This window comes from Oncorhynchus masou, chromosome 13 (assembly GCF_036934945.1).
Source record: "Oncorhynchus masou masou isolate Uvic2021 chromosome 13, UVic_Omas_1.1, whole genome shotgun sequence".
Lineage (NCBI taxonomy): Eukaryota > Metazoa > Chordata > Actinopteri > Salmoniformes > Salmonidae > Oncorhynchus > Oncorhynchus masou.
In genome coordinates this window covers 4,832,929-4,855,735 of record NC_088224.1, presented here as the reverse complement: position 1 = coordinate 4,855,735, position 22,807 = coordinate 4,832,929, and the positions used below count along the sequence as shown (strand labels likewise).

Below are 22,807 nucleotides of genomic sequence, written 5' to 3'. Positions count from 1 at the left end.
CTCCTCGGTCCCCATTCCCCCTCTCCTCGGTCCCCATCCACCCGCTCCTCGGTCCCCATCCACCCTCTCCTCAGTCCGTCCCCATCCACCCTCTCCTCGGTCCGTCCCCATCCACCCTCTCCTCGGTCCGTCCCCATCCACCCTCTCCTCGGTCCGTCCCCATCCACCCTCTCCTCGGTCCCCATCCACCCTCTCCTCGGTCCCCACCCAACCTCTCCTCGGTCCCCACCCAACCTCTCCTCGGTCCCCACCCAACCTCTCCTCGGTCCCCACCCAACCTCTCCTCGGTCCCCACCCAACCTCTCCTCGGTCCCCACCCAACCTCTCCTCAGTCCCCATTCTCCCTCTCCTCAGTCCCCATCCACCCTCTCCTCAGTCCCCATTCCCCCTCTCCTCGGTCCCCATCCACCCTCTCCTCGGTCCCCATCCAACCTCTCCTCCGTCCCCATCCACCCTCTCCTCGGTCCGTCCCCATCCACCCTCTCCTCGGTCCGTCCCCATCCACCCTCTCCTCGGTCCGTCCCCATCCACCCTCTCCTCGGTCCCCATCCACCCTCTCCTCGGTCCCCATCCACCCTGTCCTCGGTCCGTCCCCATCCACCCGTCCCCATCCAACGTCTCCTCGGTCCGTCCCCATCCAACCTCTCCTCGGTCCCCACCCAACCTCTCCTCGGTCCCCACCCAACCTCTCCTCGGTCCCCACCCAACCTCTCCTCGGTCCCCACCCATCCTCGGTCCCCAGGCCTCGCTCTGCTGTGAGAGTCTGCTGCATCTGATTGGTCCGTGTGTGATCGACCCCCCCCCAGGCCTCACTCTGCTGTGAGAGTCTGCTGCATCTGATTGGTCCTTGTGTGATTGACCCCCCCCAGGCCTTGCTCTGCTGTGAGAGTCTGCTGGATCTGATTGGTCCGTGTGTAATTGACCCCCCCAGGCCTCGCTCTGCTGTGAGAGTCTGCTGCATCTGATTGGTCCGTGTGTAATTGACCCCCCCCCAGGCCTCGCTCTGCTGTGAGAGTCTGCTGCATCTGATTGGTCCGTGTGTGATTGACCCCCCCCAGGCCTCGCTCTGCTGTGAGAGTCTGCTGCATCTGATTGATCCGTGTGTGATTGATCTGTGTGTGATTGATCCGTGTGTGATTGGTCCGTGTGTCATTGACCCCCCCGCCCCAGGCCTCCCCCTGGACATGCTCTGCTGTGAGACTCTGCTGCATCTGATTGGTCCGTGTGTGTGATTGACCCCCCCAGGCCTCCCCCTGGATATGCTCCGCTGTGAGAGTCTGCTGGGTCTAGACCAGGCCACCTGCAGCCGTGTCCTCAACAAGAACTACAAGCTACTGGTCTCCATGGCACCGCTCAGCAACGAGATACGACCTATCAGCAGCTGCACTCCTCAGGTACTCACTGGTCCCTCCTCACAGCCCCTCCTCTCACCACCCCGGGCACTGGTCCCTCTTCACAGCCCCTCCTCTCACCACCCCGGGCACTGGTCCCTCCTCACAGCCCCTCCTCTCACCACCCCAGGCACTGGTCCCTCCTCACAGCCCCTCCTCTCACCACCCCAGGCACTGGTCCCTCTTCACAGCCCCTCCTCTCACCACCCCAGGCAATGCTGGCTGCTCCTCTGTCTCTGACTAGAGCCTGTTGTGTGCGTATGTAATGTGTGTGTGTGTGTGTCTGGATCTGTGTGTGTCCTATACAACTACAGGCTAACTTGTGTTGTGTGCCTCTCTCCTCAGCCCTGTAGTCTGGGTTGGATCAATCTCAGTGCACGCTGCCCAGTGCGTGCCCGCGTGCACACACATAGAGACACACACACAGAGGAAAACAGGCTAACTTGTTTTTCTGTTCATTCATCAGTGATGTGTGGCCGAGCCTGTCTCTCTTACTAACAGGACATGTTGCCAATCCTGTCTCTCTGACTAACAGGACATGTTGCCGTGTTGGATCAGTACCAGTCAGGGTGGTGGATCAGTACCAGTCAGGAGGGTGGATCAGTACCAGTCAGGAGGGAGGATCAGTACCAGTCAGGATTGAGGATCAGTACCAGTCAGGAGGGAGGATCAGTACCAGTCAGGAGGGTGGATCAGTACCAGTCAGGGTGGTGGATCAGTACCAGTCAGGGTGGTGGATCAGTACCAGTCAGGAGGGTGGATCAGTACCAGTCAGGAGGGAGGATCAGTACCAGTCAGGATTGAGGATCAGTACCAGTCAGGAGGGAGGATCAGTACCAGTCAGGAGGGTGGATCAGTACCAGTCAGGGTGGTGGATCAGTACCAGTCAGGGTGGTGGTTCAGTACCAGTCAGGGTGGTGGATCAGTACCAGTCAGGAGGGTGGATCAGTACCAGTCAGGGTGGTGGTTCAGTACCAGTCAGGGTGGTGGATCAGTACCAGTCAGGAGGGAGGATCAGTACCAGTCAGGAGGGTGGATCAGTACCAGTCAGGGTGTTGGATCAGTACCAGTCAGGAGGGTGGATCAGTACCAGTCAGGAGGGTGGATCAGTACCAGTCAGGAGGGTGGATCAGTACCAGTCAGGAGGGAGGATCAGTACCAGTCAGGAGGGAGGATCAGTACCAGTCAGGAGGGAGGATCAGTACCAGTCAGGAGGGTGGTGGATCAGTACCAGTCAGGAGGGTGGATCAGTACCAGTCAGGGTGTTGGATCAGTACCAGTCAGGAGGGTGGATCAGTACCAGTCAGGAGGGAGGATCAGTACCAGTCAGGGTGGTGGATCAGTACCAGTCAGGGTGTTGGATCAGTACCAGTCAGGAGGGTGGATCAGTACCAGTCAGGAGGGAGGATCAGTACCAGTCAGGGTGGTGGATCAGTACCAGTCAGGAGGGAGGATCAGTACCAGTCAGGGTGGTGGAACAGTACCAGTCAGGGTGGTGGATCAGTACCAGTCAGGAGGGTGGATCAGTACCAGTCAGGAGGGAGGATCAGTACCAGTCAGGAGGGAGGATCAGTACCAGTCAGGAGGGTGGATCAGTACCAGTCAGGAGGGTGGATCAGTACCAGTCAGGAGGGAGGATCAGTACCAGTCAGGGTGGTGGATCAGTACCAGTCAGGAGGGTGGATCAGTACCAGTCAGGGTGGTGGATCAGTACCAGTCAGGGTGGTGGATCAGTACCAGTCAGGGTGGTGGATCAGTACCAGTCAGGGTGGTGGATCAGGCTTGTAAATTCTTGTAAATTCAATAAACTTTGTTGGTTGATGGATTGAATTGAACACTGAGCTGACCCCATCCTTGGCTGGGATCCAGCTAATCAGACTGAGGTAATGGTGCATAAAGTTGCATGTGCTTTTTCCTGTCCCTATTCAACCATACATTCATTAATGGTATTGTTGTTCCCCTTGCAGCACATTGGGCCAGCCATCCCCGAGGTGAGCTCCATCTGGTTCAAGCTCTATCTGTACCATGTGACGGGCCAGGGTCCTCCCTCCCTGCTGCTGTCGAAGGGCTCCCGGCTCAGGAAACTACCAGATATCTTCCAGGTCAGTCTATAGAAACTACGACTGCCTTCCAGGAAAGTCTATAGAAACTACCAGACTGCTTCCAGGTCAGTCTATAGAAACTATGACTGCTTCCAGGTCAGTCTATAGAAACTACGACTGCCTTCCAGGTCAGTCTATAGAAACTACCAGACTGCTTCCAGGTCAGTCTATAGAAACTATGACTGCTTCCAGGTCAGTCTATAGAAACTATGACTGCTTCCAGGTCAGTCTATAGAAACTATGACTGCTTCCAGGTCAGTCTATAGAAACTATGACTGCTTCCAGGTCAGTCTATAGAAACTACCAGACTGCTTCCAGGTCAGTCTATAGAAACTACCAGATATCTTCCAGGTCAGTCTATAGAAACTACCAGACTGCTTCCAGGTCAGTCTATAGAAACTACGACTGCCTTCCAGGTCAGTCTATAGAAACTACGACTGCCTTCCAGGTCAGTCTATAGAAACTACGACTGCTTCCAGGTCAGTCTATAGAAACTACCAGACTGCTTCCAGGTCAGTCTATAGAAACTACCAGACTGCTTCCAGGTCAGTCTATAGAAACTACGACTGCTTCCAGGTCAGTCTATAGAAACTACCAGACTGCTTCCAGGTCAGTCTATAGAAACTACGACTGCCTTCCAGGTCAGTCTATAGAAACTACCAGACTGCTTCCAGGTCAGTCTATAGAAACTACGACTGCCTTCCAGGTCAGTCTATAGAAACTATGACTGCTTCCAGGTCAGTCTATAGAAACTATGACTGCTTCCAGGTCAGTCTATAGAAACTATGACTGCTTCCAGGTCAGTCTATAGAAACTACGACTGCTTCCAGGTCAGTCTATAGAAACTACCAGACTGCTTCCAGGTCAGTCTATAGAAACTATGACTGCCTTCCAGGTCAGTCTATAGAAACTACGACTGCTTCCAGGTCAGTCTATAGAAACTACCAGACTGCTTCCAGGTCAGTCTATAGAAACTATGACTGCCTTCCAGGTCAGTCTATAGAAACCATGACTGCTTCCAGGTCAGTCTATAGAAACTATGACTGCTTCCAGGTCAGTCTATAGAACTATGACTGCTTCCAGGTCAGTCTATAGAAACTACGACTGCTTCCAGGTCAGTCTATAGAAACTACCAGACTGCTTCCAGGTCAGTCTATAGAAACTACCAGACTGCTTCCAGGTCAGTCTATAGAAACTACGACTGCTTCCAGGTCAGTCTATAGAAACTACCAGACTGCTTCCAGGTCAGTCTATAGAAACTACCAGACTGCTTCCAGGTCAGTCTATAGAAACTATGACTGCCTTCCAGGTCAGTCTATAGAAACTATGACTGCTTCCAGGTCAGTCTATAGAAACTATGACTGCTTCCAGGTCAGTCTATAGAAACTACGACTGCTTCCAGGTCAGTCTATAGAAACTACCAGACTGCTTCCAGGTCAGTCTATAGAAACTATGACTGCCTTCCAGGTCAGTCTATAGAAACTACTTCCAGGTCAGTCTATAGAAACTACCAGACTGCTTCCAGGTCAGTCTATAGAAACTACCAGACTGCTTCCAGGTCAGTCTATAGAAACCATGACTGCTTCCAGGTCAGTCTATAGAAACTATGACTGCTTCCAGGTCAGTCTATAGAACTACGACTGCTTCCAGGTCAGTCTATAGAAACTACGACTGCTTCCAGGTCAGTCTATAGAAACTACCAGACTGCTTCCAGGTCAGTCTATAGAAACTACCAGACTGCTTCCAGGTCAGTCTATAGAAACTACCAGACTGCTTCCAGGTCAGTCTATAGAAACCATGACTGCTTCCAGGTCAGTCTATAGAAACTATGACTGCTTCCAGGTCAGTCTATAGAAACTACGACTGCTTCCAGGTCAGTCTATAGAAACTACGACTGCTTCCAGGTCAGTCTATAGAAACTACCAGACTGCTTCCAGGTCAGTCTATAGAAACTACCAGACTGCTTCCAGGTCAGTCTATAGAAACTACCAGACTGCTTCCAGGTCAGTCTATAGAAACTACTACTGCTTCCAGTTCAGTTTTAACTGTCCAATATTCTGTGTACTGGTTTCACAGACATACATTAATCTTTGTCTTGGTCTAAAAATATAATTCAATGGTCAACTTCCGTCTTAGTCTCGGACTTGGCTTTATCTCTGTCTGGGAGACTGCTGGTCCTTGCTGTTTAGCCTTCTACCTGTCAACTCCAGTAAACCAATTATTGCATCAAAATACAGTTTCTCTGGTTGTGAGGATCCCTGGTGATTAATATGTTGTATGAGTTCCAGGTCTATGACAGGTTGCTGATCACTTCCTGGGGTCACGACCCTGGTGTGGTACCTTCATCGAACGTGCTGACCATGCTCAATGACGCCCTCACACACTCCGCTGTACTCATACAGGTAAGAGACACATACACACCCGAGTGGCGCAGTGGTCTAAGGCTGCATCTCAGTGCTAGGGGCGTCACTACAGACCCTGGTTCGATTCCAGGCTGTAACACAATGGTCTAAGGCTCTGCATCTCAGTGCTAGAGGCGTCACTACATCTCTGTGCTAGAGGCGTCACTACAGACAGCCTGGTTCGATTCCAGGCTGTATTACAACCGGCCGTGATCGGGAGTCCCATAGGGCGGCGCAGAATTGGCCCAGCGTCGTCCGAGTTTGGCCGGTGTAGGCAGTCATTGTAAATAAAAATGTGTTCTTCACTGACTTGCCTAGTTAAATAAAGGTTAAATAAAAAAATATATAATTTAACCACACACACACACTCTAACGGAAGTCTCTCTGGGTCCACAGGGCCATGGGCTGCAGGGTCATGGAGAGACAGTTCATGTCCCCTTCCCATTTGACCGGGAGGATCTCAAAGGAGGTAGCTGGTTCTCAAGCTGCTGTATTTGATGCACTGCTATCTATCTGAGCCTGCAGAACTGACGATAGTATCTGATAATCAAGTCAGAGACCTGTTGCTTTCTCAAGCCCTCTCTTCTTTTGAATTTGGTTGACTACAAGAAGTGACACGTTAGAAGTATCACATGTAAGAGTTGATGTACAAATCTTTCTGCGTAAACCTAGTTTAACCCTTTCTGCCCCCCCTCCCACAGAGTTCTCCTCCTCCAACATGTGTGTCCACAAGGCCCTGCTGCTGCTGAGGGAGAAGGTGGATCTGGAGCACCAGTGTGGTTACATCACCATGCTCAACCCCAACAACAGGCACCGCAGGAGGGCCAGCGAGAGCTCCGACGGCAGGGGTGAGTGGAGGGGAGGACCGGGGTGGGGTTGGGGGTAGGATCAGACGGCAGGGGTAGCGGGGCGAGGTGGGTAGTGGTGCAGGGTGGGGGTAGGTCTGATGGCAGGTGGGTAACAGTTAACAGGGTAGGGTGGACAGGAGGAGAGCAAAACGGAGAACACCGTCGTGTTCGAGAGTCATCTTTCCATAGAGGGGCCAAACCGTCCGTTCGCGACAGACATTTTCGTGAGAAGACCGATTTTCGGGATGTCTCGTGGTCTGACAAACATCCCTCCAGCTCCTTTCACCAGAAGTGTGACGTATGCGGCACATCCAATACAAAAGAACAGCCATCAGATACCGATAGCCATCAGTCTGGTTTAATGGTACCAGTGAGGTAACGATAGCCATCAGTCTGGTTTAATGGTACCAGTGAGGTAACGGTAGCCATCAGTCTGGTTTAATGGTACCAGTGAGGTAACGATAGCCATCAGTCTGGTTTAATGGTACCAGTGAGGTAACGATAGCCATCAGTCTGGTTTAATGGTACCAGTGAGGTAACGATAGCCATCAGTCTGGTTTAATGGTACCAGTGAGGTAAATAGCCATCAGTCTGGTTTAATAGCCATCAGTCTGGTTTAATGGTACCAGTGAGGTAACGATAGCCATCAGTCTGGTTTAATGGTACCAGTGAGGTAACGATAGCCATCAGTCTGGTTTAATGGTACCAGTGAGGTAACGATAGCCATCAGTCTGGTTTAATGGTACCAGTGAGGTAACGATAGCCATCAGTCTGGTTTAATGGTACCAGTGAGGTAACGATAGCCATCAGTCTGGTTTAATGGTACCAGTGAGGTAACGATAGCCATCAGTCTGGTTTAATGGTACCAGTGAGGTAACGATAGCCATCAGTCTGGTTTAATGGTACCAGTGAGGTAACGATAGCCATCAGTCTGGTTTAATGGTACCAGTGAGGTAACGATAGCCATCAGTCTGGTTTAATGGTACCAGTGAGGTAACGATAGCCATCAGTCTGGTTTAATTGCAGCTTTCCTGTTGCTAATTGTTTCTCTCATCATCATGATGTCACCCCAGCCTCCTACTTCCTCTTACCTACAAAAATTGTGTTAAATATGTATTATAAAAGTTAAGAGTTAATTAAGAGGCGCATGTGCATACCGATAGGATACATGGGGTGTCAGTACCTCCGTTTTGTACCGACAAACTGTGGTTCTATGTAGAAACCAGACCAACATATCCCCAAGCAGCTGGGAGAATGTGAGCGATCAGTTATGTACAACAGCGAACCAATCAGTTAGTAAAGTGGTGCGGCGACACAAATCTAACAAGGCATGACTTCCCTCAGAGGAAAAGACGAGGAACAACTTGAGAGTAATGAACAGTTAAATACTATCAAGGAAAACATAGCTAAAATGCTCTCAATGCACACCAAAACAAACAAACTGTTAGACTCTGTTATTATAAAAGTAGAACACGACAAGGCATGTGCATGAATGAACAAGACAACAAAATGTACCTTTTGGAAACAAAGCTGCAAATTTTAGAAGATGAATTGGACCAGCAAGCAAACAGAATGAGATGAAACATGAGAATATTGCCCTTACCGGAAGATGAGCAAGAAGGAGACCTTTCCAGCTACATTGTCAAACTAATGTCAGAGGAACTTGACGTGGGTATATCACCAGAAGATCTGAAACGATGCCATCAGATCGGGGTGAAACAGAGGAACGCTAAATTCCCACGCGTGGTAATAAACATGATAAACATGAGGGCACAGGGGCGAAATGAAATCAAAATCCACGACCGGTCCATTAGATTTGTCCAGGACCTGTCTGCTAAACTGAGAGAGGGACACAAAGAATACATTCAAATCAAACATTCAATGGAGGAAAAAGGAATTAAGTCTCAACTCCGCTTCCCGGCAGTGCTGTGGGTATGGAAGGTAATGCGCAGGATGGAATTCAGAAGTGTCGCTCTAATCAAGCTACAAGAAGCCTTTCCAGTTTGAAGGAGGAGAGTCCCCTGCTCTGAGAAGAGGATGAATTTGAAAAAAATTATGTGCGCACTACAGTTATGGCCAAAAGTTTTGAAAATGACACAAATATGAATTTTCACAAAGTCTGCTGCCTCAGTTTGTATGATGGCAATTTGCATATACTCCAGAATGTTACCCCAGAAAGTCCCTCTTTGCCATGCAAATGAACTGAATCCCCAAAAATATTTCCACTGCATTTCAGCCCTGCCACAATACGACCAGCTGACATCATGTCAATGATTCTCTCGTTAATACAGGTGTGAGTGTTGACGAGGACGAGGCTGGAGATCACTCTGTCATGCTGATTGAGTTCGAACAACATACTGGAAGCTTCAAAAAGAGGGTGATGCTTGGAATCATTGTTCTTCCTCTGTCAATCATGGTTACCTGCAAGGAAACACATGCCATCATCATTGCTTTGCAAAAAAAGGCCTTCACAGGCAAGGATATTGCTGCCAGTAAGATTGCACCTAAATCAACCATTTATCAGATCATCAAGAACTTCAAGGAGAGTGGTTCAATTGTTGTGATGAAGGCTTCAGGGCGCCCAAGAAAGTCCAGCAAGCGCCAGGACCGTGGCCTAAAGTTTATTCAGCTGCGGGATCGGGGCACCACCAGTACAGAGCTTGCTCAGGAATGGCAGCAGGCAGGTGTGAGTGCATCTGCGCGTACAGTGTGGCGAAGACTTTTGGAGGATGGCCTGGTGTCAAGAAGGGCAGCAAAGAAGCCACTTCTCTCCAGGAAAACATCAAGGACAGACTGATATTCTGCAAAGGGTACAGGGATTGGACTGCTGAGGACTGGGGTAAAGTCATTTTCTCTGATGACCGGAGAACTTGACCGTGGGCAAGGATGGGAGGTTGGGACAAGCTTGGCTGGGGTGGGGTTAGTTAAGGGGGGAGAAACACTGAGGGGAGGTGGAGAGGGATGGGTTTGGCTTGGAGGATATAAAGCTGCAATATGTAATGTTTTTGGGCGACCCAACATAGAAATGTGAGTTATAGATCTGTCATTCTCATTGAAAGTGAGCCTAAGAAGCGGTAGATCTGTTCTATGTGCTCTATTTCTATGCTTCCCGTTTTGTTTTTGTGGCTTTTACTGTAGGTTTTGTACACCAGCTTCAAACAGCTGACAATACAAATACATTGTTTACGGTCAAGATATTTCACAGCGGTTAAGATGGTACAATGATTCTCTCCACAATGACAGCTTGTTTTGTCACAAACTGAAATTAGAACTATTAGAATTTTAGCAACCAGGAAATGGCGGAGCTAGTAACTATACTAGAACTATACTTCTAGTAACTATACTAGAATGTAATTGTATTTATTTTTGTGATTTGCAAACCTGCTGTAAAATGAATCAGAGTCGTGGCCAGATTAGGAGAGGATGATGAGTCATTATAGTTTGTCATTATACTGTAGCTAAGATTTTAATGGTGGTTGTTCAAAACATTGTTCTTTCCTGCTATCAGACACAGGAAGGTAAACCTCTTCTTGTTCCAACTCATGTCTCACCTGTCCAGCATCAAAGAAAACTAGGCTTTCCAACTAACATATGTTTGATTTTCCCACCTCTCTCCTGTCAAAACGCCCCTTCTTGGACTTGGACACACCCACTTCCTACAGCCACTCAAACCCGGAAGTCACAATGGGTGTGTCTAGGGACTGACCAGGGCGTTGGACCATTGTTAATACACACAGGAAACTGTTGAACGTGAAAAACCCAGCAGCACTACTACCATAACCCCCTCAAAGACACTTAAATATTGTGTCTTTCCCATTCACCCTCTGAATGACACACAGACACAATCCATGTCTCAAGTCTTCATAATCCTTCAACTTGACTCCTCCTCTTCATCTACACTGATTGAAGTGGATTTAACAGGTGGCATCAATAAGGGATCATAGCTTTCACCTGGTCAGTCTGTCATGGAAAGAGCAGGTGTTCCTAATGTTTTGTACACTCAGTGTATAATGATTTGATATTGTCTATACAGGAGACAGTCATCTGGGAGGTGGGTTGGAGGCCAACAGCAGCACGGAGTCCTTTGAGCTGGTCACAGAGGACAACAATGGAGGAAAGCAAGCGGCAGAAGGTAGAGTACAGTCTACTCAAACTAGGGGGCGATCTGAAATAGCACCCTTATTCCCAATGTAGTGCACTACTTTTTGGAGAAGGAGAAGGAAAGCAAGCAGCAGCAGGGACATGACAGTAGGGGTGTTTCTGAAAATGCGCGCTACCGTTCTCCGAGTACGCGAAGTGGAGAACAGGAGGGTCGGAGTGTGTTACACGGATGCGTACTCCGTTTGTACATATTTTTAAGCATCAATGAAAAGCTTCAACGGAAAGTATGCACAGAAATATGGCACAACCATGTAAAAAAAACGATGCAAAATGTATTGAAATCACTGCCATTATTTGGGCTGAAGCAAGAAAAAATGAACTCCAACTTCAGAATGAGATTTTCCCTTTCACATCACGTATGTTGCCTGACTTCATTATTGTAACATGATACGTTAATACATACAGGCTGTGTTTTAAGTCATTTTTGATAGTTTCATTTTTTGCCTGTGAAACTATCTGGTTAGCAACACTATTAGGATCTTGTTACATCTTTATTGTTGCCATTGTCCTGGCTGGAAGAAGGTTTAGTGAATGGAGAGGTCCAGTGTGAGGTAATACAGTAGGGGGAGTGCTGCTCAGCGTGAGGTAATACAGTAGGAGGAGTGCTGCTCAGCGTGAGGTAATACAGTAGGGGGAGTGCTGCTCAGCGTGAGGTAATACAGTAGGGGGAGTGCTGCTCAGCGTGAGGTAATACAGTAGGGGGAGTGCTGCTCAGCGTGAGGTAATACAGTAGGGGGAGTGCTGCTCAGCGTGAGGTAATACAGTAGGGGGAGTGCTGCTCAGCGTGAGGTAATACAGTAGGGGGAGTGCTGCTCAGCGTGAGGTAATACAGTAGAGGGAGTGCTGCTCAGCGTGAGGTAATACAGTAGGGGGAGTGCTGCTCAGCGTGAGGTAATACAGTAGGGGGAGTGCTGCTCAGCGTGAGGTAATACAGTAGAGGGAGTGCTGCTCAGCGTGAGGTAATACAGTAGGGGGAGTGCTGCTCAGCGTGAGGTAATACAGTAGGGGGAGTGCTGCTCAGCGTGAGGTAATACAGTAGGGGGAGTGCTGCTCAGCGTGAGGTAATACAGTAGGGGGAGTGCTGCTCAGCGTGAGGTAATACAGTAGGGGGAGTGCTGCTCAGCGTGAGGTAATACAGTAGAGGAGTGCTGCTCAGCGTGAGGTAATACAGTAGGGGGGAGTGCTGCTCAGCGTGAGGTAATACAGTAGGGGGAGTGCTGCTCAGCGTGAGGTAATACAGTAGAGGGAGTGCTGATCAGGGTGAGGTAATACAGTAGGGGGAGTGCTGCTCAGCGTGAGGTAATACAGTAGGGGGAGTGCTGCTCAGCGTGAGATAATACAGTAGAGGGAGTGCTGCTCAGCGTGAGGTAATACAGTAGGGGGAGTGCTGCTCAGCGTGAGGTAATACAGTAGAGGGAGTGCTGCTCAGCGTGAGGTAATACAGTAGAGGGAGTGCTGAGGTAATACAGTAGGGGGAGTGCTGCTCAGCGTGAGGTAATACAGTAGGGGGAGTGCTGCTCAGCGTGAGGTAATACAGTAGGGGGAGTGCTGCTCAGCGTGAGGTAATACAGTAGGGGGAGTGCTGCTCAGCGTGAGGTAATACAGTAGAGGGAGTGCTGCTCAGCGTGAGGTAATACAGTAGAGGGAGTGCTGCTCAGCGTGAGGTAATACAGTAGGGGGAGTGCTGCTCAGCGTGAGGTAATACAGTAGGGGAGGTGCAGCGTGAGGTAATACAGTAGGGGGAGTGCTGCTCAGCGTGAGGTAATACAGTAGGGGGAGTGCTGCTCAGCGTGAGGTAATACAGTAGGGGGAGTGCTGCTCAGCGAGAGGTAAGGGGTTTTATGTGTTCTCCACACTCATCCTCACAAGAAGGTACTGAAGAGAACGTGGTGGGAGAATGCATTCGCAGCATGAGAGAGTGGAGCATGGTAGTATGCAAACTGAGAAACACCTTTAATCTACTCCAAATATTTACTATATTCCAACTTTCATACAACTTGTTCTGAGTAGTATGATAGTGATAGTGTGGATACCCTATTCTGAGTAGTGTGATAGTGATAGTGTGGATACCCCATTCTGACTCGTATGATAGTGTTGATACCCCATTCTGAATAGTATGATAGTGTGGATACCCCATTCTGAGTAGTATGATAGTGTGGATACCCTATTCTGAGTAGTGTGATAGTGATAGTGTGGATACCCCATTCTGACTCGTATGATAGTGTTGATACCCCATTCTGAGTAGTATGATAGTGTGTAGACCCCATTCTGAGTCGTATGATAGTTTGGATACCCCATTCTGAGTAGTATGATAGTGTTGATACCCCATTCTGAGTAGTATGATAGTGATAGTGTGGATACCCCATTCTGACTCGTATGATAGTGTTGATACCCCATTCTGAGTAGTATGATAGTGATAGTGTGGGTACCCCATTCTGAGTAGTATGATAGTGATAGTGTGGGTACCCCATTCTGAGTAGTATGATAGTTTGGATACCCCATTCTGAGTAGTGTGATAGTGATAGTGTGGAGACTCCATTCTGAGTCGTATGATAGTGTTGATACCCCATTCTGAGTAGTGTGATAGTGTCGATACCCCATTCTGAGTCGTATGATAGTGCTGATACCCCATTCTGAGTCGTATGATAGTGTTGATACCCCATTCTGAGTCGTATGATAGTGTTGATACCCCATTCTGAGTCGTTTGATAGTGTTGGTACCCCATTCTGAGTAGTGTGATAGGTGGATACCCCATTCTGAGTAGTATGATAGTGATAGTGTGGATACCCCATTCTGAGTCGTATGATAGTGTTGATACCCCATTCTGAGTAGTGTGATAGTTTGGATACCCCATTCTGAGTAGTGTGATAGTTTGGATACCCCATTCTGAGTAGTGTGATAGTGTTGATACCCCATTCTGAGTAGTATGATAGTGCTGATACCCCATTCTGAGTCGTATGATAGTGTTGATACCCCATTCTGAGTAGTATGATAGTGTTGATACCCCATTCTGAGTCGTATGATAGTGTTGATACCCCATTCTGAGTAGTGTGATAGTTTGGATACCCCATTCTGAGTAGTGTGATAGTGTGGATACCCCATTCTGAGTCGTATGATAGTGTTGATACCCCATTCTGAGTCGTATGATAGTGTTGATACCCCATTCTGAGTCGTATGATAGTGTTGATACCCCATTCTGAGTCGTATGATAGTGTTGATACCCCATTCTGAGTAGTGTGATAGTGTTGATACCCCATTCTGAGTAGTGTGATAGTGTTGATACCCCATTCTGAGCCGTATGATAGTGCTGATACCCCATTCTGAGTCGTATGATAGTGTTGATACCCCATTCTGAGTCGTATGATAGTGTTGATACCCCATTCTGAGTCGTATGATAGGTGGATATTCGTCTCTTTGGAAGAGTTTATGACTGTGTTCTGATTCTCTGCCCTTCTCCAGAAGTGTACACTCGTGCTATTAAAAGCATTGGATTAATGCAAGTATGGCTGGAGGGAGTTTCTAACCTATTCCTGACACCATTCCATTTCTTTTAAATAGGGGAGAGTACGACTGCACACTTGTCTGTGTTACTGTGAGGTTATGTCAAATGGGAATGTCCATCCTTTTCATAGATCATAAAGTTATATTTGAATGTATTATTATACTCTTGCTTTCCATTCTATATGACTTCTCTCTCCTCTGTGTCTCCGTTTGATGATGTCATTATGCTCCCCCTTGCCCGTTTGATGATGTAATGTTTTGTACCCCCCTGCAGTGCCGTTGACAGAAGATGACTGGGTCCCTCTAGAGCTGTGCTTTGGGATGCCTCTCTTCAGCTCCGAGCTCAACCGCAAAATATGCCGAAAGATCGCCTCGCACGGCCTCTGTAGCAAAGACAGGTACTGGAGGAAAAGAATGAGGTTTTGTTGTTGTCTTGGGTGGGAAATGGGAGAAGTGTTCATTTCTAAGCGGTCCTTTGTAGCTCAGTTGGTATAGTATGGCGATGTTAACTAGTGGGTTTGTTTCCCTGGACCACTCATACGTAAAATAAATACACGCATGTCGCTCAGGATAAAACCGTCTGCTAAATGGCATATATTTTATTATTATTTACTACTATTATTATTTTTTAAGATGTAATTACGGTGTAATTCTTTGTTGTTTCAGCCTTCAAGACTTACTTCATTCCAGCCGAAAACTGTCATTGAAGGTCCTGAGTTTTGTTCAGTCGTTCCAGGTAAATTTTTATTTTTATTTTACTAGGCAAGTCAGTTAAGAACAAATCCTTATTTTCAATGACGGCCTAGGAACAGTGGGTTAACTGCCTGTTCAGGGGCAGAACGACAGATTTGTACCTTGTCAGCTCGGGGATTTGAACTTGCAACCTTTCGGTTACTAGTCCAACGCTCTAACCACTAGGCTACCCTGCCGCCCCTAAAAGGTCTCTGTGTGTTCTATTCTGCCTCATTGCCACTTGAAGAGCGCTGCTATCAAACCAGCCAGTCGCATAATGACAATCAGAACACTTTGTTTCCCTTTGAAATAACACTCAAGTCTAGACAGACATCCCCCACATAAAAATAAGTATTGCTGGTTTCATTACTTCCATGTTCTGTACCTCACCCAGCCAATAACCCTGATATGACTGGTCTGTATTAGGTCCTGCTCATCAGAGTGATCTGGAATGATATGACTGGTCTGTATTAGGTCCTGGTCATCAGAGTGATATGACTGATGACCAGGACCTAATACAGACCAGTCATATCACTCTGATGACCAGGACCTAATACAGACCAGTCATATCACTACAGATCACTCTGATGACCAGGACCTAATACAGACCAGAGTGATCTGTAGTGATATGACTGGTCTGTATTAGGTCCTGGTCATCAGAGTGATCTGTAATGATATGACTGGTCTGTATTAGGTCCTGGTCATCAGAGTGATCTGGAATGATATGACTGGTCTGTATTAGGTCCGGGTCATCAGAGTGATCTGTAATGATATGACTGGTCTGTATTAGGTCCTGGTCATCAGAGTGATCTGGAATGATATGACTGGTCTGTATTAGGTCCTGGTCATCAGAGTGATCTGGAATGATATGACTGGTCTGTATTAGGTCCTGGTCATCAGAGTGATCTGGAGTGATATGACTGGTCTGTATTAGGTCCTGGTCATCAGAGTGATCTGGAATGATATGACTGGTCTGTATTAGGTCCTGGTCATCAGAGTGATTGGTAATGATATGACTGGTCTGTATTAGGTCCTGGTCATCAGAGTGATCTGTAATGATATGACTGGTCTGTATTAGGTCCTGGTCATCAGAGTGATCTGTAATGATATGACTGGTCTGTATTAGGTCCTGGTCATCAGTGTGATCTGGAATGATATGACTGGTCTGTATTAGGTCCTGGTCATCAGAGTGATCTGTAATGATATGACTGGTCTGTATTAGGTCCGGGTCATCAGAGTGATCTGTAATGATATGACTGGTCTGTATTAGGTCCTGGTCATCAGAGTGATATGACTGGTCTGTATTAGGTCCTGGTCATCAGAGTGATCTGTAATGATATGACTGGTCTGTATTAGGTCCTGGTCATTAGAGTGATATGACTGGTCTGTATTAGGTCCTGGTCATCAGAGTGATCTGGAATGATATGACTGGTCTGTATTAGGTCCTGGTCATCAGAGTGATCTGTAATGATATGACTGGTCTGTATTAGGTCCTGGTCATCAGAGTGATCTGTAATGATATTACTGGTCTGTATTAGGTCCTGGTCATTAGAGTGATCTGGAATGATATGACTGGTCTGTATTAGGTCCTGGTCATCAGAGTGATCTGTAATGATATGACTGGTCTGTATTAGGTCCTGGTCATCAGAGTGATCTGTAATGATATGACTGGTCTGTATTAGGTCCTGGTCATTAGAGTGATCTGGAATGATATGACTGGTCTGTATTAGGTCCTGGTCATCAGAGTGATCTGTAATGATATGACTGGTCTGTATTAGGTCCTGGTCATCAGAGTGATCTGGAATGATATGACTGGTCTGTATTAGGTCCTGGTCATCAGAGTGATCTGTAATGATATGACTGGTCTGTATTAGGTCCTGGTCATCAGAGTGATCTGTAATGATATGACTGGTCTGTATTAGGTCCTGGTCATCAGAGTGATCTGGAATGATATGACTGGTCTGTATTAGGTCCGGGTCATCAGTGTGATCTGGAATGATATGACTGGTCTGTATAAGGTCCTGGTCATCAAGAGTGATCTGGAATGATATGACTGGTCTGTATTAGGTCCTGGTCATCAGAGTGATATGACTGGTCTGTATTAGGTCCTGGTCATCAGAGTGATCTGTAATGATATGACTGGTCTGTATTAGGTCCGGGTCATCAGAGTGATCTGTAATGATATGACTGGTCTGTATTAGGTCCTGGTCATCAGAGTGATCTGGAATGATATGACTGGTCTGTATTCGGTCCTGGTCATCAGAGTGATCTGTAATGATATGACTGGTCTGTATTAGGTCCTGGTCATCAGTGATCTGGAATGATATGACTGGTCTGTATTAGGTCCTGGTCATCAGAGTGATCTGTAATGATATGACTGGTCTGTATTAGGTCCTGGTCATCAGAGTGATCTGTAATGATATGACTGGTCTGTATTAGGTCCTGGTCATCAGAGTGATCTGTAATGATATGACTGGTCTGTATTAGGTCCTGGTCATCAGAGTGATCTGTAATGATATGACTGGTCTGTATTAGGTCCTGGTCATCAGAGTGATCTGTAATGATATGACTGGTCTGTATTAGGTCCTGGTCATCAGAGTGATCTGTAATGATATGACTGGTCTGTATTAGGTCCTGGCCATCAGTGTGATCTGTAATGATATCAAATCAATTTTATTTATATAGCCCTTCGTACATCAGCTGATATCTCAAAGTGCTGTACAGAAACCCAGCCTAAAACCCCAAACAGCAAGCAATGCAGGTGTAGAAGCACGGTGGCTAGGAAAAACTCCCTAGAAAGGCCAAAACCTAGGAAGAAACCTAGAGAGGAACCAGGCTATGTGGGGTGGCAAGTCCTCTTCTGACTGTGCCGGGTGGAGATTATAACAGAACATGGCCAAGATGTTCAAATGTTCATAAATGACCAGCATGGTCCGATAATAATAAGGCAGAACAGTTGAAACTGGAGCAGCAGCACGGCCAGGTGGACTGGGGACAGCAAGGAGTCGTCATGTCAGGTAGTCCTGGGGCATGGTCCTAGGGCTCAGGTCCTCCGAGACGGAGAGAAAGAGAGAATTAGAGAGAGCACACTTAAATTCACACAGGACACCGAATAGGACAAGAGAAGTACTCCAGATATAACAAACTGACCCTAGCCCCCCGACACATAAACTACTGCAGCATAAATACTGGAGGCTGAGACAGGAGGGGTCAGGAGACACTGTGGCCCCATCCGAGGACCCTAACCTGGTCTGTATTATGACTGGTCTGTATTAGGTCCTGGCCATCAGAGTGATCTGTAATGATATGACTGGTCTGTATTGGCACCCTCTGGGCTCTGATAGGCTGCTGCCCTAATTGAACCCTATGGACTCTGATAGGCTGGTGTCCTAATGGCACCCTATGGGCTCTGATAGGCTGCTGTCCTAATGGCACCCTATGGGCCCTGATAGGCTGGTGTCCTAATGGCACCCTATGGGCCCTGATAGGCTGCTGTGCTAATGGCACCCTATGGGCTCTGATAGGCTGCTGTCCTAATGGCACCCTATGGGCCCTGATAGGCTGGTGTCCTAATGGCACCCTATGGGCTCTGATAGGCTGCTGTCCTAATGGCACCCTATGGGCCCTGATAGGCTGCTGTGCTAATGGCACCCTATGGGCCCTGAGGCTGGTGTCCTAATGGCACCCTATGGGCCCTGATAGGCTGCTGTCCTAATGGCACCCTATGGGCTCTGATAGGCTGCTGTGCTAATGGCACCCTATGGGCCCTGATAGGCTGCTGTGCTAATGGCACCCTATGGGCTCTGATAGGCTGCTGTCCTAATGGCACCCTATGGGCTCTGATAGGCTGCTGTCCTAATGGCACCCTAGGCTCTGATAGGCTGCTGTGCTAATGGCACCCTATGGCCCCTGCTCAATGGTAGTGCACTATATAGGGAATAGGGTGCCTGGTCAAGGTAGAGCACTATATAGGGAATAGGGTGCCATTAGGGTAGTGAAGTATATAGGGAATAGGGTGCCATTAGGGATACTACCTTGATATTACATTTAATGGCAAAATGTACAGTGGGGCAAAAAAGCATTTAGTCAGCCACCAATTGTTCAAGTTCTCACAAAAAAAAAGATGAGAGAGGCCTGTAATTGTCATCATCACTGTACTCTCTACTCCTCTGTAAACTGGTCATCTCTGTATACCAGTCGCAAGAGTCACTGGTTGCTTATTTATAAAAACCCTCTTAGGCCTCCCTCCCCCCTATCTGAGATACCTACTGCAGCCCTCATCCTCCACACACAACACCAGTTCTGCCAGTCACATTCTGTTAAAGGTCCCCAAAGCACACACATCCCTGGGTCGTTCCTCTTTTCAGTTCGCTGCAACTAGCGACTGGAACAAGCTGAAAAAAACACTCAAACTGGACAGTTTTATTTCAATCTCTTCATTCAAAGACTCAATCATGGACACTCTTACTGACAGTTGTGGCTGCTTTGGGTGATGTATTGTTGTCTCTGCCTTCTTGCCCTTTGTGCTGTTGTCTGTGTACCATGTTTTGTGCTGCTACCATGTTGTGTTGCTACCACGTTGTTGTCATGTTGTGTTGCTTCCATGTTGTTGTCATGTTGTGTTGCTGCCATGTGGTAGTTATGTTGTGTTGCTGCCATGTTGTAGTTATGTTGTGTTGCTACCATGTTGTTGTCATGTTGTGTTGCTTCCATGTTGTTGTCATGTTGTGTTGCTACCATGTTGTTGTTATGTTGTGTTGCTACCATGTTGTTGTTATGTTGTGTTGCTACCATGTTGTTGTTATGTTGTGTTGCTACCATGCGGTGTTGTCATGTTGTGTTGCTACCATGTTGTTGTCATGTTGTGATGCTACCATGCTGTGTTGCTACCATGTTATGTTGTGTTGCTACCATGTTGTTGTTATGTTGTGTTGCTACCATGTTGTTGTTATGTTGTGTTGCTACCATGTTGTTGTCATGTTGTGTTGCTGCCATGTTGTAGTTATGTTGTGTTGCTGCCATGGTGTAGTTATGTTGTGTTGCTACCATGTTGTTGTTATGTTGTGTTGCTACCATGTTGTTGTCATGTTGTGTTGCTGCCATGTTGTTGTCATGTTGTGTTGCTGCCATGTTGTAGTTATGTTGTGTTGCTGCCATGTTGTAGTTATGTTGTGTTGCTACTGTGTTGTTGTTATGTTGTGGTGCTACCATGTTGTTATGTTGTGTTGCTACCATGTTATGTTGTGTTGCTACCATGTTGTTGTCATGTTGTGTTGCTACCATGCTGTGCTATGTTGTTGTCTTAGGTCTCTCTTTATGTAGTGTTGCGGTGTCTCTCTTGTCGTGATGTGTCTGTTGTCCTAATATTTTTAATCCCAGCCCCCTTTCCCGTAGGAGGCCTTTTACCGTTTGGTAGGCCGTCATTGTAAAGAAGAATTTGTTCTTAACTGACTTGCCTAGTTAAATAAAACAATACAAAAATAAACATGAAAGTACCTGGGTACACAACAGAAAATGTTATTAAATGTTTTCCAACTGTACATTTACATTTGAATTTCATATTGCACAATTCCAGATATTTGTTATTGGACAATTCCTGCCCTTTCAATCCATTTTCTTCTGCTTGGTGCCTAATGAACATGACCCTGTACTGTATTATACACACCTGACCTTTGACCCCTGACCTGTGTGTCCTATAGGATGGCAGCCAGGGTCAGCCCGACCCTGACAGTGGAGTGTCCGGTCCTCTCAGCCAGCCCCCGGCCGAGTCTGGTGTTCCGCTGCCCGCTCTCAACCTCATCTTCAAGGATGGACAGCTGAGGGAGTGGAGTGGACGAGCACCTCCACCTCTCCACATCTCATCCCTGCAGAAAGACCAGACCTTATAGACCCTCCACATCTCATCCCTGCAGAAAGACCAGACCTTATAGACCCTCCACATCTCATCCCTGCAGAATGACCAGACCTTATAGACCCTCCACATCTCATTCCTGCAGAAAGACCAGACCTTATAGACCCTCCACATCTCATCCCTGCAGAATGACCAGACCTTATAGACCCTCCACATCTCATTCCTGCAGAAAGACCAGACCTTATAGACCCTCCACATCTCATCCCTGCAGAATGACCAGACCTTATAGACCCTCCACATCTCATTCCTGCAGAAAGACCAGACCTTATAGACCCTCCACATCTCATTCCTGCAGAAAGACCAGACCTTATAGACCCTCCACATCTCATCCCTGCAGAAAGACCAGACCTTATAGACCCTCCACATCTCATCCCTGCAGAAAGACCAGACCTTATAGACCCTCCACATCTCAGCCCTGCAGAAAGACCAAAGTGTTTTGCCACCTTAAGTACGTGTTTCTGATGGGCTTTCCCTCTTCCTCATATTGTCCTATGATCAGAACCAACCCCTCCTCTTCCTCATATTGTCCTATGATCAGAACCAAACATCCCCTCCTCCTCTTCCTCACATTGTCCTATGATCAGAACCAAACATCCCCTCCTCCTCTTCCTCATATTGTCCTATGATCAGAACCAAACATCCCCTCTTCTTCCTCCTCATATTGTCCTATGATCAGAACCAACCCAATCCAACCCCTCCTCCTCTTCCTCATATTGTCCTATGATCAGAACCAACCCAACCCCTCCTCCTCCTCTTCCTCATATTGTCCTATGATCAGAACCAACCCAACCCCTCCTCCTCCTCTTCCTCATATTGTCCTATGATCAGAACCAACCCAATCCAACCCCTCCTCCTCTTCCTCATATTGTCCTATGATCAGAACCAACCCAACCCCTCCTCCTCCTCTTCCTCGTATTGTCCTATGATCAGAACCAACCCAACCCCTCCTCCTCCTCTTCCTCGTATTGTCCTATGATCAGAACCAACCCAACCCTGCATGATACCACTGCACTAAATACTTTAAGAAAATACTTTGTCATTAACGTGTTGTTGCTTTCATGATAAAATGTGGGGACTTTAAGTCACCGTGAGACTAGTGTGGTGCTCTTCTCTTCTATAGCCTATGGATCCATCATACAGCATGTTGACTCAAAACCCTGTTCCGTTTTCATCCTAGTTTACTTTCACCCATGGTGTTATTGTTGTTGCTCGTGATGACTCCCGTAGGTGCAGTTGGCTTTAGGTCATCCTTGGATCAGAAGAAAGCTTGACCTGAGCTTGTCTTTTTTTTTTAAGAAAATAAATACTATTTGAACCCAGGTCTGCTTGGGTTATCCAGACAGTACCAAAGCCTGGACCTAATCCCTCACAGAGAAGAACCATATTACAATCTAATCTATCTATGATACTGTTTATTCATAGTGGGAGTTTTTCCCTGTCAGAATCTGTAATGCCACTTCGGGAATAGGAGTACAGTATTACACTCAGTATTACACTCAGCAGTACCCTCAGTAGTACACTCAGTAGTACACTCAGTAGTACACTCAGTAGTACACTCAGCAGTACACTCAGTAGTAGTACACTCAGTAGTAGTACACTCAGTAGTACACTCAGCAGTACACTCAGTAGTAGTACACTCAGCAGTACACTCAGTAGTAGTACACTCAGTAGTAGTACACTCAGTAGTACACTCAGTAGTACACTCAGTAGTACACTCAGTAGTAGTACACTCAGTAGTAGTACACTCAGCAGTAGTACA

The 22,807-nt window shown here is 47.2% G+C and overlaps 1 protein-coding gene across 1 annotated transcript in view; it reads left to right on the top strand.

Moving 5' to 3' along the window:
* Nucleotides 1–22,583, top strand: part of LOC135551664 (protein FAM91A1) — a 117,982-nt gene extending 95,399 nt beyond the window's left edge. The window contains exons 16-24 of the mRNA XM_064982842.1: nucleotides 1,246–1,394; nucleotides 3,359–3,493; nucleotides 5,782–5,895; nucleotides 6,292–6,364; nucleotides 6,597–6,743; nucleotides 10,777–10,875; nucleotides 14,680–14,803; nucleotides 15,072–15,141; nucleotides 20,837–22,583. Coding sequence (XP_064838914.1) covers nucleotides 1,246–1,394; nucleotides 3,359–3,493; nucleotides 5,782–5,895; nucleotides 6,292–6,364; nucleotides 6,597–6,743; nucleotides 10,777–10,875; nucleotides 14,680–14,803; nucleotides 15,072–15,141; nucleotides 20,837–21,025 — 1,100 coding nt within the window. The 3' untranslated portion in view covers nucleotides 21,026–22,583. The remainder of the gene's footprint in view (nucleotides 1–1,245; nucleotides 1,395–3,358; nucleotides 3,494–5,781; nucleotides 5,896–6,291; nucleotides 6,365–6,596; nucleotides 6,744–10,776; nucleotides 10,876–14,679; nucleotides 14,804–15,071; nucleotides 15,142–20,836) is intronic.
* The last annotated feature ends 224 nt before the right edge of the window (nucleotides 22,584–22,807 follow it).